General features: G+C 59.2%; 1 protein-coding gene and 1 pseudogene across 4 annotated transcripts in view; both read right to left on the reverse strand.

The window, feature by feature from the left end:
• Positions 1-828: 828 nt before the first annotated feature.
• Positions 829-16,931, reverse strand: part of TMCO4 (transmembrane and coiled-coil domains 4) — a 100,863-nt gene continuing 84,760 nt past the window's right edge. For 2 of the 4 annotated variants that reach the window (XM_062190543.1, XM_062190544.1), the window contains exons 13-15: positions 12,015-12,132; positions 5,204-5,321; positions 829-1,908 (exon numbers count right to left, since the gene is read on the reverse strand). In XM_062190543.1, the coding sequence (XP_062046527.1) occupies positions 1,546-1,908; positions 5,204-5,321; positions 12,015-12,132 (599 nt within the window). In that variant the 3' untranslated portion in view covers positions 829-1,545. Of the gene's footprint in view, positions 1,909-5,203; positions 5,322-10,336; positions 10,595-12,014; positions 12,133-16,931 lie in introns of those variants that run through there. The other 2 variants (XM_062190545.1, XM_062190546.1) reach the window with 2 other exon arrangements.
• On the reverse strand, positions 8,601-8,682 carry LOC133761225 (U2 spliceosomal RNA; annotated as a pseudogene).

Raw genomic sequence — 16,931 nt, forward strand, 5'->3', positions numbered from 1 at the left:
TCATTCCTTTTGGAGGGGACAGAGCCCTCTTGCTCCCCATGATTCATCCACAATAAGTTTCTTTTCAGCCCAAACTTTTTCTGGAAGCTCCCCAACCAGATCCCACCGACTCCGTCCTAGGGCTCCCTGGCCCTGGCCCGGCACTCTCCTTGGTGCTGATCAGATTTAACCCCGGCTCTGGCCGCTGGCTGCAGTGGAGCCACGGTGCTTGCTGGGGTCCCCTGTGCCCCCAGGCCTTCTCAAGGGCACTCTCAATAAACAGGAGCTGACACGGTGAGTGCGGTGTGCACTGGATTCGACCCAAGGCCACTCAGGGCTCAAGAAAGCAGCTGGTGGGTGGGAACAGACCCTGGCACAGGCGTCCTGGTTCCGACTCTGCCCCCATTGGCTTTCGGGAGCCCCGCAAAAGCACTTCCTTTCTCAGGGCCCCTTGTCCCCCACGTGACGTGAGCCGCCTGGGGCCAACAGCAGCAGGAGTTGTGCAGCTGTTGAATGAACAAACACACACAGCAGCCCAGTTCCTGTCCTGCGCGACTCTGCTGCTGTGCCCCCCTCCACCCCCGCCCCGTCTGTACTTCTGCCTGGCCTCGGTTTCCCCATCTGCACAACGGGGGAGGTGTGTGGGGGACAGTGGGAGGAAGGCTCCCGTGGCTGCGCCTGCTGAGAACCCGGGCTCCGGAGCCCCGGTGACTGCGGTTCAGTCGGCTCTGCCCTGACCAGCTTATGACCTGTACTCAGCAGCTCCCCTGAGCCTCAGAGCTTCCAAGGGAGAAGAAAAGGTCAAATAAGGTTGTGAAGGTCAAGTGGAAGGCTAAGTCCTCAGGCCCTGCTAGATACACAGCTTTATTGTGATTCACTGTGGTTATCATCCTTGTCCCTGTCTCCTGTGTAACCCACTGTTGTCCCCGGGCCCAGGTCCCAGCCACATTGAGCGCTGACCCAGCATTTCTTCGCCATGCTCTGTTTCACCGATAGCTGGGGCCACCGTGTCGCACAACTTCGGAGGGTACCATTCGCATCTGTGTGACTGCTGTTCATGTAGTTGTGCAGTGCACAGGCTGTGCATGGCAGATCAGATCGGATCTTCTAAGAGCAGAGAGGGGAAGCTGTCTCTTTTGCACTTGCCCTGCTCTGCAGGTGCCATCAGCAGGGCCCAGGCTGGTGGCAGCCCTGGAGTGTGAGTGGGAGGATACACAGACAGCTGGCTTCCCCGAGGCCAGGGACAGGCAGCGTGGGCGTCTCCCAGATGGTCCTCCGGCCCGCCCGATGGGACCTGTTGGACAGGGAGCCTCAGGCAGGGTTGGAGGCCCGGAGCTCTGCACTGCGCTGGGCTCACCACGCAGGTCCCAGGCCTTGCTGCCCCCGGGAGGGAATGTTGGCTCCCAAAGCTCCCTTCCCCCCAATTCCAGTTCCTTCCTTCAACCTAGGGAAGGTACGTGCGGGAATCTGCACTGTCACAGCTCCCAGTGGGGTGGGGGGATGGGAACAAGTGGTTAAGAAACAGCTGCTGTAGCAATCCGCGAGGGCGTCTCAGGTGTGCCGGGGTCAGTGCAGCCCTGGGCAGGGCCCCTGGGTCTCCTGGGCACAGTTGGGACAGCCCAGTGGGTTGCTTTCCACGCCGTGGCTGCAGATACAGGGGCTGGCGGCAGCAGGCAGGGAGTCCCCTCCAGACTGGTGCAGGCCCACTGGCGCCGGTGCTTGGCTGGGGTCACTGGGAGTGTCTCCAGCTTCAGGACCCTTTGATTTTCCATCCTGGTGGCTGATCCCACTGGCCGAGGCAGTGGCAGAGTGGGGCAGGCTGCTGGGGGCCAGCAAGAGCCCCTTCTCACCCCAGCCCGGCCTGGTGCGCACGCCCACGGCCTTCAGGATGTCGTCCATCTGCTTGGCATAGTCCAGGTGGCCGCTGACCTGCAGGAGCACAGTGGGTGAGGCCCAGGGCCCGTGGACGGAGCCAGCCCTCCCCGGGGCTCCTGCCTCTCTGCAGCCCAGCCAACAGCCACCAGTTCCATCGCTCAACCCTTCCTGTGTCCCACAGGCAGAGCGGGCTGCAAGGTGCCAGGAGCTCAGAAGCACCCACCCATCCTCAAAGACAAGGACACCCCATGTTTTTGTGGGGGTGCACAGGTACGCGAGAAGCAGGGGCCTGACTGGATACCCTGGGCCTCACTGTAATAGAGACAATGCCCCGCACACAGTAGGTCCTGTGAACACAGTAGCCAAGGGGCTTTGGGGCCACACTCCACTGACAGGTGGGGGCTGCTAACCACCGAGAGGTCAAGTGACTGGGACAAGGCCACACAGGCAGAACCCATCAGCGGATCCGAATCCAGGGCTGCTCCTAAAGTCTGTTCTCTACATGGAAAACCATTAGCACTTTTCAGAAGAGGAACTCGGGCACCCAGCCCTGGGAGAGCTCGGCCTCGGGTGGTGCCTGAGGGGCCCCTGGGCTCAGACCTCTCTCCCCAGCACAGGCAGGTGCAGACAGGCGCAGGGCGGAAGGCGAAGGTTTCATTGCAAAGGAGGACAGGAGAGCCCCGGGGAGGCTGCCCCATGGTGGCAGGGAGGTGGCCGGCGAGCTTCAGGGACAGCTGCACCGGCTCAAGTTCTGGTCTCAGCTCATCTGTGCTGGAATGCCCCCGTGTGCCCATCAGTCAAGTCTCCGGGCTGGTGCTGGTGCTGGGGGCGGGTCGTGGGGCCCAGGTTCATCTGCCATCCAGTGCACTGATGGGGGGTGGGGGTGGGGCAGGGCCCCCCAGAGCGCAGGAGTCTTAACAGGCATCGGGGGATGGCTCGGGTCTATCTGCTGTCACGCAGGATGGTGCCACTCAAAGTGTCACACGGAAATCGGGTGCCAGTACTTGAAAGACAGCAGCTGACAAGGTAGCAACTGGCCACCAAAGTGGGCGTGGTCCCAGGCCCCTGGCACGGCCAGGGTTTCCCTGGCTGCAGTGTGCCTGTGGCCCTCCCCGACCTGGGGATCTACCGGAGCCGGGGCTATGTCCCTTGGCTTCAGATCTAGCTTTGAGTCCCGCTCTGCCAGATCCCAGGGGTGTGGTGTGATCCTGGCAAGCCCCCCCCCCCCCCGCCCCCGCATCCTGCAGCCTTGGTTTCTCATCTGTGCAATGGGGATATGGAGGACTGTAAAAGGCTTAGGGCAGAGCCGGGCACAGACAACACCACGCCCGAACCTCCCCGTGAGAGGCCTGGGGCCGGTGGACAGGCATCTTTAGGGGATCCAGAAACTCAGACTGGGTTGGCGGAAGCTGTCCAGGCAGGCCCCGTCTCCCTCCATCCCCAGTGAAAATCTTTTTAAGTGCGTGCCTTTTAGCCCCACCTCCTGTCAGCGAGGAGGCGTGTAGGGGCAGGTGCAGCTGGTTAAGCCACTGCTTACAATGCCAGCATCCGCTACTGGAGCTCTGGTTCCAGTCCCCGCTGCTCTGCTTCGGATCCAGCTCCCTGCTAATGCACCTGGGAAGGCAGTGGACGATGGCCCAAGTGCTTGGGTCCCTGCACTCATGTGGGAGACTCGGACGGGGCCATCCTAGGAGTAGACCAGCAGATGGAAGATCTCTGTCTCTCCCTTTCTTTTTAACTCTTTCAAATAAAACAAAATAAACTCTTTAAAGAAATAAAATGCAGGGACCGGAGCTGTGGTGCAGTGGGTTGACGCCCTGGCCTGTAGCGCCGGCATCCCATAAGGGCGCTGGTTTGAGTCCCTGCTGCTCCACTTCCGATCCAGCTCTCTGCTGTGGCCTGGGAAAGCAGTGGAGGATGGGCCAAGTCCTTGGGCCCCTGCACCCCTGTGGGAGATCCAGAAGGAGCTCCTGGCCCCTGGCTTTGGATCGGCACAGCTCCAGCCGTTGTGGCCAATTGGGGAGTGAACCAGCAGATGGAAGACCTCTCTCTCTCTCTCTCTCTCTCTCTCTTCTGCCTCTCCTCTCTCTGTTTAACTCTGACTTTCAAATAAAGTAAATAAATCTTAAAAAAAAGAAGAGATAAGATGCAGACTCAGGCGTGCACCGGCTGGGCAGTTCAGACGCTGCCTGCGGCCGGGCCCCGCTCCGCGTCAGAGTGCCCGGGCTTGGGCCCAGCTCCAGCTCCCGATTCCGTCCTGCTAATGCACACCCGGGGGCAGCAGTGACGGCTGCAGCCCCTGCCGCCCCCATGGGAGGGAGACCGAGGCTGAACTCCAGCACCTGGCTTCAGCGTGGCCAACCCCGGGCTGGTGCAGGCATTTAGGGGAGGGAAGAGGAGGATGGGAAATCTCTCTCCGCCTCTCTGCCTTTCAAGCAAAATGAGAATAAATAAATAAATAAATAAATAAACAAACAAACACAGGGGCCGGCGCTGTGGTGCAGCGGGTTAAAGCCCTGGCCTGAAATGCTGGCATCCCAGATGGGCGCCGGTTCGAGTCCCTCCACTTCCGATCCAGCTCTCTGCTATGGCCTGGGAAAGCAGTAGAAGATGGCCCAGGTGCTTGGGCCCCTGCACCCACATGGGAGACCCAGAAGAAGCTCCTGGCCCCTGGCTTCAGATTGGTGCAGCTCCGGCCATTGCAGCCATCTGGGGAGTGAACCAGTGGATGGAAGACCTCTCTTTCTGTGTCTCTACTTCTCTCTGTAATTCTTTCAAATAAATAAAAATAAATATTTAAATAAATAAATACCAATGTAACATGCTGATTGCAGACTCTGCCCTCGGACGGCCATGGAAGGTCTGGGCTGGGGCCCCGGGGGCCCCCCTTTTACACAAACCACTGGCCTTTCCCTGCCAGGTGCTCCTGCCATTGGTCTAGCCTGGGCCCTCCGCCTGTATCCTCTGCTCGCTCTGATTACTTCCAGGAGGAATAAGGTGGGGGGAGAGTCCTGGGGGAGCACTGAAGTGGGGGTGTCTATGTGGCACCGAGAGGTCCAAATCCAGTCCTGACAGCTGTGAGAGGGGAACTTTCCTAACCTGTGAAACGGGGACAACAGTGCCTGCCCTGGGGGTTATGTGATCAGTGATGGCAGGTGTCAAGGCGTCGGGACAAAGCCCCACACGGCGCAGGGGCCAGCTAGATAGGGGCTACCCCGCCAGGGAAATCCCTATGACCACCCCCTTCCCCCCTCCCCTCCCCTGCAGGCCAGGATGGGCCAGGACCACTGTGTCCAGGGCCCGGGGTAGGTGGGGCAAGCCACCCTGGGAAAGACGGGTCACTGCTCACCATGGAGGTCAGGTCTATGTTCTCCATCCGCCTGTCCTGCAGCTGCACGGGCTGCAGGCCGGCGACGTGGAGCTGCACGGAGGACGTGCGGTACACGAAGCTCAGCAGCCAGTCCCCCCTGCGGAGTGAAGGCGAGAGTGAGGTCAGTCCCGGGCGAGCACGGGCCTGCCTGTCCCGGGGTGGGGGTGGGGGAGCCTGGTGGGCCTGGAGCTTCTGCAGGGCCCCTGATTACCTCGCAGGGAGGAAGCAGCTGCAGGGGACACCCGCAGCAGGCCTGGGGCCCAGGGCTTTCCCAGGCTCCCTGGGAGCGCCAAGAGGCTGTGTGCTTCCCTCCCTGCTCGGTCCCCAGAACCCAGAGCAGAGTCTGGCCCGCAACGGACGCCTATCTGGGGTGGGGTGGGGTTGAATGAATGCAGCTCTCCACAAGTGAGCTCCGGTGAGGGAGGGGGCTGGCTAGGGCTCCCTGGGAAAAGAAAGGCAGGGAGAGGTCTCCTGTGCCACCACGCCTGGCCCCTGGGTTTTCTTTCCGTAAGGGACACGGGGACAGCGCTACTCCCTCCATGGGGCTCCCAGAGACTTCGCGAAAAGCCCAGGGACGTGACTGCCTTTGCAAAGGACGGCTTCATGAAGGGACACAGTTTGGTCCTGGTGGTCTTAACACCGCCGCCGGCCACTCCCATGCTCACAACTCCAAGGCCATTCACGGGGCGGGGACCCGCACCTCTGCTCTCCAGAGACCTGGCTCAGGGTCTCACAAGACAATGGGAGACCAAGCTTATCAGCCCGGGGTTCTCGGCAGAACAGGTGGGTTCTTCCGCTATCAAAAGCACCGAAAATCCTCGCGCTCTGCGGATGCGCCCAGTAGTCCACGCCTGGCACCTATGAGGTGCCACCCTTTCCCGTCGCGATCCCAGGCAGGAGGGACCGTGATTCCCAGTTTATAGGCAGGGGGACTGAGCGACAGGGAAGTTCTTTGTCCAAGGCCACTTAAGAGGTAAGCGCCTGAGGCAGGATTTTATGCCCAGACTGGCTGACAGCAACGCCCTGTCCAGTCCATCCCTTTTATTCTTGTCAAGCTGTCCTTCGTTAAAACCAACCAAGCAACGTCTCTGCGACCCCCTGTGCCCGAGGGAACATGGTCAGCCCCTTTCAGTTCTTCTAGAGCTTTCTGTGCCTCTCTGGACGTAGGTGGATACACGCATGCAAACGTTTTTCCCTCCTAAATGGGATCATACTATTAACAAATTGCACTGGCTTTTCCCCTTAACTGTTCCCTATTTATGATCATTTTGGCTGCTTAACATTTTTAATTATAATGAAGCTGCCATGATCCTCTTTGTACACATGTCTGAGTATCTTGGATTGCAGGATCCTAAACGTCAAAAAGTGTAGACTCAGCAAATTGGCACTTCAAGATTCTGATGGAGGGACTGGCGCCGTGGCGTAGCAGGTGCAGCTGCCACCTGTGACGCCTGCACCTCTGCTGCTCCACTTCCCATCCAGCTCCCTGCTAGTGTGTCTGGGAAAGCAGGGGGAGATGGCCCAAGTGCTTGGGCCCCTGCACCCACGCGGGAGATCCTGATGAAGCTCCTGGCTCCTGCCTGGCCCAGTCCTGGCCATTGCAGCCATCTGGGGGCTGGGGGAGTGAACCAGAGGATGCAAGTTCCCTCTCTCTTTTTCTCTCTCTGTAACTCTTTAAAAATCAATCAATAAATCTTAACACAATTTTTGATAGATATCGCCAAGTATCTTACAAAACAGTCACTAAACCCAGCTGCCACCCAGAGTGTGCGACACGCTCGTTTTCCACATCCTCACCAACACCAAATGCTACTCACGTTTCAAACCTCTGACGAGCAGATTGGTAGGAAACAGGAACTCATTGATTTAAGGATGAAACCTGATGAGGCTGGACATCTTCCAAAGGCTCATTATCCTATATGTACTCTATGAGTTTATGCATAATTATCATTTGGTCATCTCCTTATTAGGTTGGATTTATTTATTTATTTTTTGACAGGCAGAGTGGACAGTGAGAGAGACAGAGAGAAAGGTCTTCCTTTACCCTTGGTTCACCCTCCAATGGCCGCTGCGGCTGGCGCACCACGCTGATCCGAAGCCAGGAGCCAGGTTCTTCTCCTGGTCTCCCATGTGGGTGCAGGGCCTAAGGACTTGGGCCATCCTCCACTGCACTCCTGGGCCACAGCAGAGAGCTGGGCTGGAAGAGGGGCAACCAGGACAGAATCCGGTGCCCCGACCGGGACTAGAACCCGGTGTGCTGGCACTGCAGGCAGAGGATTAGCCTATTGAGCTGTGGCGCCGGCCAGGTTGGATTTTTTAAAAAAGATTTATTATTTATTTGAAAGGCAGAGAAATGGAAAGAGAGAGAGAGAGAGAGAAAAAAAAAATCTTCCTACTGCTGGTTCACTCCCCAAATGGCCTGGGCCTGGGCCAGGTCTCCCATGTGGGTGCAGGGACCCAAGCACTTGGGCCATCTTCCACTACTTTCCCAGGTGCATTAGCAGGGAGCTGGACTGGAAGTGGAGCAGCTGGGACTGGAATTGGCACAGCGTTACAAACAGCGGCATAACTCCCTGAGCCTCAATGCCAGCCCCTAGATTGGATTTTTATTCTTGATTTGCATGGGATGTTTATATAATATGACTCTTTTGTCCTTTTTTTTTTTTTTTTTTTAACTTATTTATTCGAAAGCCAGAGTTACAGAGAGGGAGAGGAGAGACAGAGACAGCAAAATCTTCTGTCTGCCTATTCACTCCCCAAATGGCCGGGGCTGGGCCAGTCTGAAGCCAAGAGCCAGAAGACTCTTCCAGGTCTCCCATGTGGGTGCAGGGGCCCAAGCACTTGGGCCATCCTCTGCTGCTCCCCCAGGTGCATTAGCAGGGAGCTGGATCAGAAGTGGAGCAGCCAGGACTTGCTTGAACTGGCGCCCATGTGGGACGCCAGCACCTATGATTTTGGGCCTATGATTTTGCTGCATCCGATGCAAAGCTGTCGCTAACTCACCCTTGGGCCCTGGCATGTCGCTCCTGCAGTGGACTCCTGACAACTCACCCTTGGGCCCTGGCATGTCGCTCCTGCAGTGGACTCCTGACAAGTGAGACCCAAGAGGTCAAGTCCAGGAGGCAGGGGTTTTGGTCTGGGTCAGTGTCGGCAGAATGGAGGGAGGTGGGCACACTGAGAAGATTAGAAAGGCCCCCCGTGCTTGGTCCCCTGCACTGTCATGGAGGACCCAGAAGAAGCTCCTGGCTCCTGGCATTGGATCAGCTCAGCTCTGGCTGTTGTGGCGACCTGGGGAGTGAACCAGCAGATGGAAGACCTCTCTCTCTCTCTCTTTCTCTCTCTCTCTCTCTCCCTCTGTCTGTGACTCTTCCTCTCAAATAAATAATAAAATGGGATTAATAATACTGACACCATAGATGGTACTACACTTGATCTTAGCCAAAAGGCCAAGAAGCGACACCGTATATGGTTACGATGGGGTCTCCCAGGTGGTAGGAGTGCAATGCTTGTTGCCATGGTCCAGACGTGGTTTGTCTCCTTGGTCCACGTGTTGGGGGGTGGGGCCCTGGCGTGGTGACGCTGGGAGGCAGTGTGGCCCAGGGGGCAGTCCTCAGATCACTGGAGGCGTGGCCCTGGTCACACTGGCTACAAAAGCCTGAGCCTGACCCCCGGGTCACTTCCTGCCTCCTGGGATGGAGATGTGAGCCCCTCCTGCTGCTTGCGTTTCCGTCACCTGCCACGGGGCCCTCGCCAGGGTCTGTGCCGCATGGTTTGAATTTTCAGCCTCTGAAACTGTGAACTAATAATTTGTTTGTTTTTCTTGTTCTGTCTCACGTATGTGCTTATAGCAACAAAAACCGAGTAGTACACTTATTACATGTCCCCCGGTCCTCACTGCCACATTTTGTCATTTTAGGTTTCTTAAGCCACACTTCCAGGAGATGTGAGCTCCTGGCATCTGGTCTACCTCAGTATTCCCAGGCCCTGCACAAGGTCTTGGGCACTTGCTCTGTGGGACACCTTTCAGGTGCTCCTAACCTCAGGCTGGAGCCTCTTCCTGCTCCCCTTCTGTTTTTTTTTTTTTTTTAAAGATTTATTTATTTATTTGAGAGGCAGACTTACAGACAGAGAGAGGGACAGACAGAAAGGTCTTCCATCTGCTGATTCAATCCCCAAATGGCCCCAACGGTAGGAGCTCAGCCGATCTGAAGCCAGGAGCCAGGAGCTTCTTCTGCGTCCCCTCACAGGTGCAGAGGCCCAAGCATCTGGGCCATCTTCTACTGCTTTCCTAGGCCATAGCAGGGAGCTGGATCAGAAGAGGAGCAGCCGGGACTTGAACCAGTGCCCATATGGGATGCCGGCACCGCAGGCAGCGGGTTAGCCCACTAGGCCACAGTGCCGACCCCTCTGCTCCCATTCTAAAAGAAATTCCTTGGCACTGGGACTCCAGCACTTGTCTCCTCTGCACTTGGCCCTTCCAGTGGTCTCCCTGCCGGCGCCCTGGCTTCAGCGGAGGCCCAGGAGCTGCCAGGCTCCCCAGCCCTTGCTCCAGTCATGAGTCTGCCCAGAGCTCTGGTGCTGCCGTTCCAGCCTCCACAACCCAGGAGCACCTGCCGCCGCCCCAGGAAACCCTTCCTCCGTATTTGGATTTTGATTGGCAGCCAACTTCCAGGGAAGCTGTGCAGTCATTTCCTGCTCTCTCTTTGTGGACCTCCTACAATGAACTACCCCACTTTATTATTTTTAAACTCCAGACTTGATCTTCCGACCTGGGCTTAGAACAGCCCCTTTCCTGGGGGACGGGGTCAGAATCCTTCGTGCGTCCACAAATCCGGGTCCCTTGTCCACAATCTACGGGGCTCTCCTGTGTTCTGGAAGCCACGGTGTTTTGGATTCTTAGGAAGGTATCTGGCATGCAGCGTGTGTTTCATAAAATATTCCTGTGAAGTCTAGGGTGGTGCCCTGGCCACCGAGCCCGTGAGCACAGTGGAGAAGTCAGGTCTATTGTCGCCTCCCACTGGGTCACTTGCACTCAGCCTGGGGAGCAAGCCTTGGGATTTAAGAGCCTCTGGGGTTTTGGCGTCACTGATAAGCTCTCGTGCACTTGCCTGTGGTCACCTGTTTTCGTGCCTCTCGGCTCTGTGGGATGCTGGATCTCAGGAGGCTGTGGTCGGGTCTCATCCTCTGTGGCAGCCCCACCATGGTGCCCAGCATGAGCTCGGCACTCATTAAGTCATGAATATCCCAGGTGACTGATGAGCCGGCGCTGTGGCATAGCGGGTAAAGATGCTGCCTGCAGTGCTGGCATCCCATATGGACGCTGGTTCGAGTCCCGGCTGCTCCACCTCCCATCCAGCTCTCTGCTATGGCCTGGGAAAGCAGTAGAAGATGGCCCAAGTGCTTCTCGGGTCCCTGCATCCATGTGGGAGGCCCAGAAGAAGCTCCTGGCTTCTAGCTTCTGCCTGGCCCATTTGGGGAGTGACCCAGTGGACGGAAGATCTCTCCCTGCCCCGCCTTTGCCTCTGCCTCTCTGTAACTCTGCCTTTCAAATAGATAAAGGAATCTTAAAGGTAAATAAACAGTGGGTATCAGCCCCTGTCACCTACAGGAAACGTGCATTCCATGGGCAGCCCCAGGCAGTGCCACGGCAGTGACCCCTCTGTGCTGAAGGGGAAACTGAGGCAGCAGTAGGCCCCAGGCCTGTGTGGTTCTGGACCCCCGCTGTGGCCTCGTCCGCTGCTGACCATGAGGTGTCTTCTCAGGCCCGAAGGCTGCTCAGTGGCGCCGGGGCTGTGGTCTTAGCTGAGACCCCCACAAGTCCCCTTCTCAAATCCCACACGAGGGGGCTTCCTTTCCACCCCCACAGCTGTCAGACTGCGCCTCCTGCCGTCGCTCTGAGCTGCTCGTCTGTCACCTTGGCCCCTCCCCTTCCAGCACGGGGCTCTGAAAGCCAGGCCTCGCCCCTGCAGCCCCTCCTTCCCCTGCCGACCAGGAGCATAGGAGCTCCTGAGTCTGCGCTCACAGACGCCTGCTCTGGGGCCTGGTCTCTGTCTGCCAAAGGTCTCAGTGCGTCACCTCGCCCAGCCAGCCCTGCCACCCTGGCACCCTGCGAGCTGACCCGAGGCCCGTCTCAGCGACACCTATCCCAGGACTTCCTCCTGCTGTCAATCATCCCAAGGGCTTGAATGCTTCCTGGGCCATAGGACCTTGCTCCTAGTGGTTCCTGGGATCATCGGGGCCAGGGGCCAGGCCTCAAATATGTGCCTGCGCACAGGACCCGGGCATGCCAGGTGCTCAGCAGTGTCACCCCCCCTGCCCCCAGAGCCAGCTGTGCACAGACCTGCAGTAGCCCCCCCCAGCCAGCTGTGCACAGACCTGCAGTAGCCCTCCCCACCAGCTGTGCACAGACCTGCAGTAGCCCCCCCAGCCAGCTGTGCACAGACCTGCAGTAGCCTCCCTCCCCCCCAACCAGCTGTGCACAGACCTACAGTAGCCCCCCAGCCAGCTGTGCACAGACCTGTAGTAGCCCCCCCACCAGCTGTGCACAGACCTGCAGTAGCCCCCTCCCCCCTGCCAGCTGTGCAGACCTGCAGTAGCCCCTCCACCAGCTGTGCAGACCTGCAGTAGCCCCCCCAGCCAGCTGTGCACAGACCTGCAGTAGCTCCCCCCCCAGCCAGCTGTGCACAGACCTGCAGTAGCCCCCCCAACCAGCTGTGCACAGACCTGCAGTAGCCCCCCCCAGCCAGCTGTGCACAGACCTGCAGTAGCCCCCCACCAGCTGTGCACAGACCTGCAGTAGCCATTGACGATCCTCCCGGACACCACCTTCCGGAAAGGCTCCCAGTGCCGAGCCTCTCCCTCCACCGGCGCCCCCAGCAGGACCACGTCCTCGATGATGCCCTGGCAATCTGGTGAGAGACCCGAAAATGTCTGTCAGTGCCCTGGCCACAGACGCTCCAACAGTGGAGGAGGAGGTGAACGTCATACACTTGTACGCACATGAGAACATGGACACACATGCACACGGAACACAGGAACACAAGCACACAAGGAAGGTGTCTCGGCCACGGCCACAGCTCGTGTGAGCCGCGTGGCCGGCGGAGGGGCCTGGGCCCCGCCTCGGACCAAGTCACTTGTTAGCCATGCGATCTTGCTCAGGTCTTTGGTTTTCCCTCAACTCCACAGTGGCAACCGGGATGCTGTAGGGGAATACAACAGGCACACAGGGTCTGGGACTCGGTACTGTGCAGTGTGTGTGTGTGCATCCGGGAACACAGACACACATGTACATGGGAATACACATGTACACAGAATATGGACATGCATGCACACACAGGAACACAGACACATGGGGACATGGGGACACAGACACACTTGTACACAGCACATAGACACACACACGGAGCACACACATGCACACGGGGACACACACATGTACACAGCATGTGGACACACACACGGAGCACACACATGCACACGGGGACACACACATGTACACAGCACGTGGACACACACACGGAGCACACACATGCACACGGGGACACAGGCACACATGTACACAGCACATACACACACACACAGAGCACACACATGCACAAGGGGACGCAGGCACACATGTACACAGCACGTGGACACACACACGGAGCACACACATGCACACAGGGATACAGGCACACATGTACACAGCACGTGGACACACACATGGAGCACACACATGCACACACACACTGCACAGTACCGAGTCCCAGACCCTGTGTGCCTGTTGTATTCCCCTACAGCATCCCGGTTGCCACTGTGGAGTTGAGGGAAAACCAAAGACCTGAGCAAGATCGCATGGCTAACAAGTGACTTGGTCCGAGGCGGGGCCCAGGCCCCTCCGCCGGCCACGCGGCTCACACGAGCTGTGGCCGTGGCCGAGACACCTTCCTTTAGACAGACTTCTCAGCCGGGCGGCATCACGCTCATTGGAGTGGAGGCACCAGTGCCGGCCTCTGCTACAGCCTCCCCGGCTCTGTGCAGCCTGGCAGGGACAGGTGGGTCCCCCGGGCAAGAGCGCACTGACCTCCTGGGTCAGAAACAGTTCCGGCCGGACCGCGGACCAGGGCCTTTGCGGGATGGGAAAGCGGCACCTGGTGGAAACCAAACGGGCCCCACCTGGGCGCACAGACGGCGCTTTGAGAGCTGTCGTCTGCCTCAAGTCAACAAACGAGAGGCTCACGCGCCCCCTGCCCCGGCACCGTCCCCCCACCTTGGCTTTTCCTCCTGGTCACACACGGATTCTTTCTTGTCTGGCTCCTCCGCTCACGTGGAGGTTCGGTGAGGGCAGGCGCTCGAGCTGCCTCCGTGGCCGGTGGGCAGGGCCTGGAGGGGAGCCTGGTGCGTGAAGGTACTCGAAGGTACTCGAGGAAGACCTGAGCGAAAGCCGTGGTCAGGCCTTGCCGCTGGGCGCGAAGCCCAGCTGAGCTACTTCAGAGCTCACAAGTGGCTTCACCCCTCCGAACCTAGCCGAGGACGGGGACAGCGGCCTCGCGGGGTTGCTGTGAGGGCTGTGCCAGTGGGAGATCGTCACAGGAGCAGCGAGGCTCAGAGAGGGGCTGGGACCTGCCCAAGGCCACACAGCAGACTGAAGATGGGAGCAGAACCCAGACTTTACAGAGAGCTGAGAGTTCCAGGGCCATTCTCTCTGCTCCTGTAACACCACGCACGGCGAGCACGGGAGGGTCCTCGCTGCTCCCAGGGTGCCCCAGGGCTGTGGACCAGAGCCAACCCCGGCCAGCAAGAAGCCTGCCTCCCTCAGGAGCTGCGCAGCCTTAGAGCCCAAGCCTGGAGGGTGGGGACCCCTTGTGGCCAACGGTGGTAACAGCTGCCATTCCGGAGCAACTGTGGCTCACCAGAAAGCTGTGAGCAGAAGCAGGATGGTAGCTGCCTGTGACCTTGACCTGAGGCGAGGTGTGGACCCTCACACCATAGCCCCAAGTGCACCAAGCCACGTCTGGATGGGCAGGGAGCTCTCTGAAGCAGCCCTGCACGCCTCCCCCTTGGCACCCTCACAGCACTGCCCCCTTGCGATGCACTCGGGTAGTTTAATGGGGGGTTTGCTCGGTCTGGCAGCAAGGCTGGACAGAAGCTGCGCGGTGGGCTCGTAGCAATGTATGGGTGTTAGCTGCAGGACGCCAGTGGGAATCACCTAGGCCCGCCCATGGTGGGTCGGGCAGGTGGGCGCGAGGGCGGAGCCCACTGCCTCCCTACCCGACTCTTCCTGGAGATGGGGTGGTCTGGGATGGGACACGCTGGCTGCTGCAGCAGCTGCTGCAAAGGGAAAAAAGCCAAAATCCACTGTTGGTGCCAAACCTTGTAATACCAGGCCCTTTCAAGCATCTAGGCCAAAGACAGGAAGTCCCCGTGCAGGAACCACGGTTAGCGCCAGGCGGCCCCTTCAGATTGTCACGAGGATCCGGTGCACACGACCAGCAGAGGCCGGAGCGTGACAGCTTCACAACCACCCGTGGGAGAAGACCTCAGGGTCTCTCGGCTCGGGGGCGCTGAGTTTGCTGGGGCTTGTTGGGTGTACACCTCCGGCGCCACCGGCGGTTCTTCTCCCGGGTTTTTAAGGCACTGAGACAGCCCTCTGGCTTTACTCGGCCTTGGAGCTTTCACACGGAAGAGGCCAGGGGTCATCTTCAAGCTCAGGGGTCGGAGAGGCACTGGTCTGCTGCGAGAGCTGGGGCTCACTGAGCAGGCTCCAGGTCGCCAGCGGCTAGACAGGAACAGCTGTGTCGGCCAGGTTTTCCCTCCTCTGCTCGGGGGGTTGCCATTCACACACGCGGGTAAAAACGGTTCCTTCCAGCACTGTCTTTGCTCTGCCTCTTATCTTTATTCTTTTTAAAAATATTTATTTATTTGACAGGAGAGAGAGAGAGCGCTTCCATCCACCGGTTCACTCCCCAAATGGCCACAACAGCTGGGGCTGGGCCAGGCCAAAGCCAGGAGCCAGGAGCTTCATCTGGGTCTCGACTACGTGGGTGCAGGGGCCCAAGCCCGTGGGCCGTCTTCCGCCGCTTTCCCAGGCCATTAGTGGGGAGCTGGACCGGAAGTGGAGCAGCCGGGACTGACACAGGCGCCCACATGGGATGCTACCAGTGTCGAAGGTGGCGGCTTTACCAGCTACACCAGAACTCCAGTCCCTATTCTCCGTGTTTTTGGCAAAGCTTTCTTTTTCTATTCATGCTGGGCAACCATTTCTCTTCTGCGATGCGGGTTTGTTGCCACGGTCCTCCTCTGTCTTCCCCCTTCTCCCCCACAGGCTCGAGGCTCAACAGTGGCCTTGCTGGCATCGCCACCCTCAGCCAAGGTGATGGCAGCAGAGCCATCTTCTTCACCTGCCCCTCAACGCCCGCCCTGTGACGCTGTCCATCTCACCCCGGCCCGCCACACCTGTGTCACCTACTCTGCACGGACGAGTGCTTCCGAAGGCTGAGGGGACGGAGGGTCTCCGGTCACCTCTGCGGCTTCTTGTAACCCTTCCTTCCACTGAGCGAACCTTCACTGTCTCCATTCCCGGACAAGGCGGCCTCCTCTGGCTAGAGCTGAGCTTTGTGGCTGGCCAGCCGCTTCGCTAGACCCTGGGACAGCTTGTGTGGGGTGGGGGTGGGGCCGCGGGAAGGGAAGGGGGTGACGGGGCAGCAGCTTGGGCTCCTTATCTATTCCTAACACAAGAGCCAGAGTGGTCTGAGTCCGGGGCGCGCGGCGTGTTCCCAGGGTGATGGAAATGCTCCAGAAGCGGCTCCCGGCGAGAGCTTGCCCAGCTCCGTCCACTCAGGAGAAATCCCCCACGCCTGCACTTCCAGCGGGTGGATCTAGTGGTCTGCAAATCCCTTGCAGGGGAGTGGGGTCGTGTCACCCCCATGCTCCAAAGCCCTCCCTCGCACGGAGTGGAAGTCAAAGCCCACCCCGCCCCTCACTCACTGGGCTCCAGCCAGCCCGGCCTGGCTGCCCCCTCTTGCGGCTGCTCCTCCCCCCCAACCCCCAGCTCTGCTGACCTGGCCCCGCAGCCAAGCTCAGTGCACTCTCTGCACCTGCCAGGGCCCCGCCCCCTACCTGCTTGCTTTTCTCCAGAGCACTTGCCAGTCTCGGGTGTACCCCCTGCTCTGCTCCCAAACGGACTGCTAGTCCATCTCCCCTGGAATGCAAGACGCACAGGGCTGGACTGTCCCTGGGGCGTGCTCTCTGGTCCCCAGTGCCCAGGACGGCACAAGCCTCCAGGGGCAGGGTCCTCCTGTCTGTCCTTTCCTGGTCTCTGCCCCTTCTGCCCAGCAGTGATATCAGGGCCCCTGAAGCCCGGATCAAAGCGAAGGCGAGCAGGAGCACAGAAGCACCGCCCAGCCCTTCTCAGCTCCTCCACCGCTGCCCCCTACAGTCCGGTTCTGGGGGGGGCGACGCCCCCGAGAGTGATGGCAGCGTTCAAGGTTAGAATAACGAGTGGGCCTTCCGGTCCCAGCCTCTTCCCCACCCCTAGCCTCAGACAATGTGATCCCAAGGCCCCCAGGGTGGGGGGGCTCCCAAGAAGCACCCAACGCTGGCTGTTTACTGAATCCTACAGAGAGGAGGGTGGGGTGATGGCTCACGTGGTGGGGTCCCTGCACCCCCATGGGGGAGACCTTGATAAGTTCTTGGCTTGTGGCTTGGGCCTGGTTCAGCTCCAGCTATT

The sequence above is a fragment of the Lepus europaeus genome, chromosome 5, assembly GCF_033115175.1.
Source record: "Lepus europaeus isolate LE1 chromosome 5, mLepTim1.pri, whole genome shotgun sequence".
Lineage (NCBI taxonomy): Eukaryota > Metazoa > Chordata > Mammalia > Lagomorpha > Leporidae > Lepus > Lepus europaeus.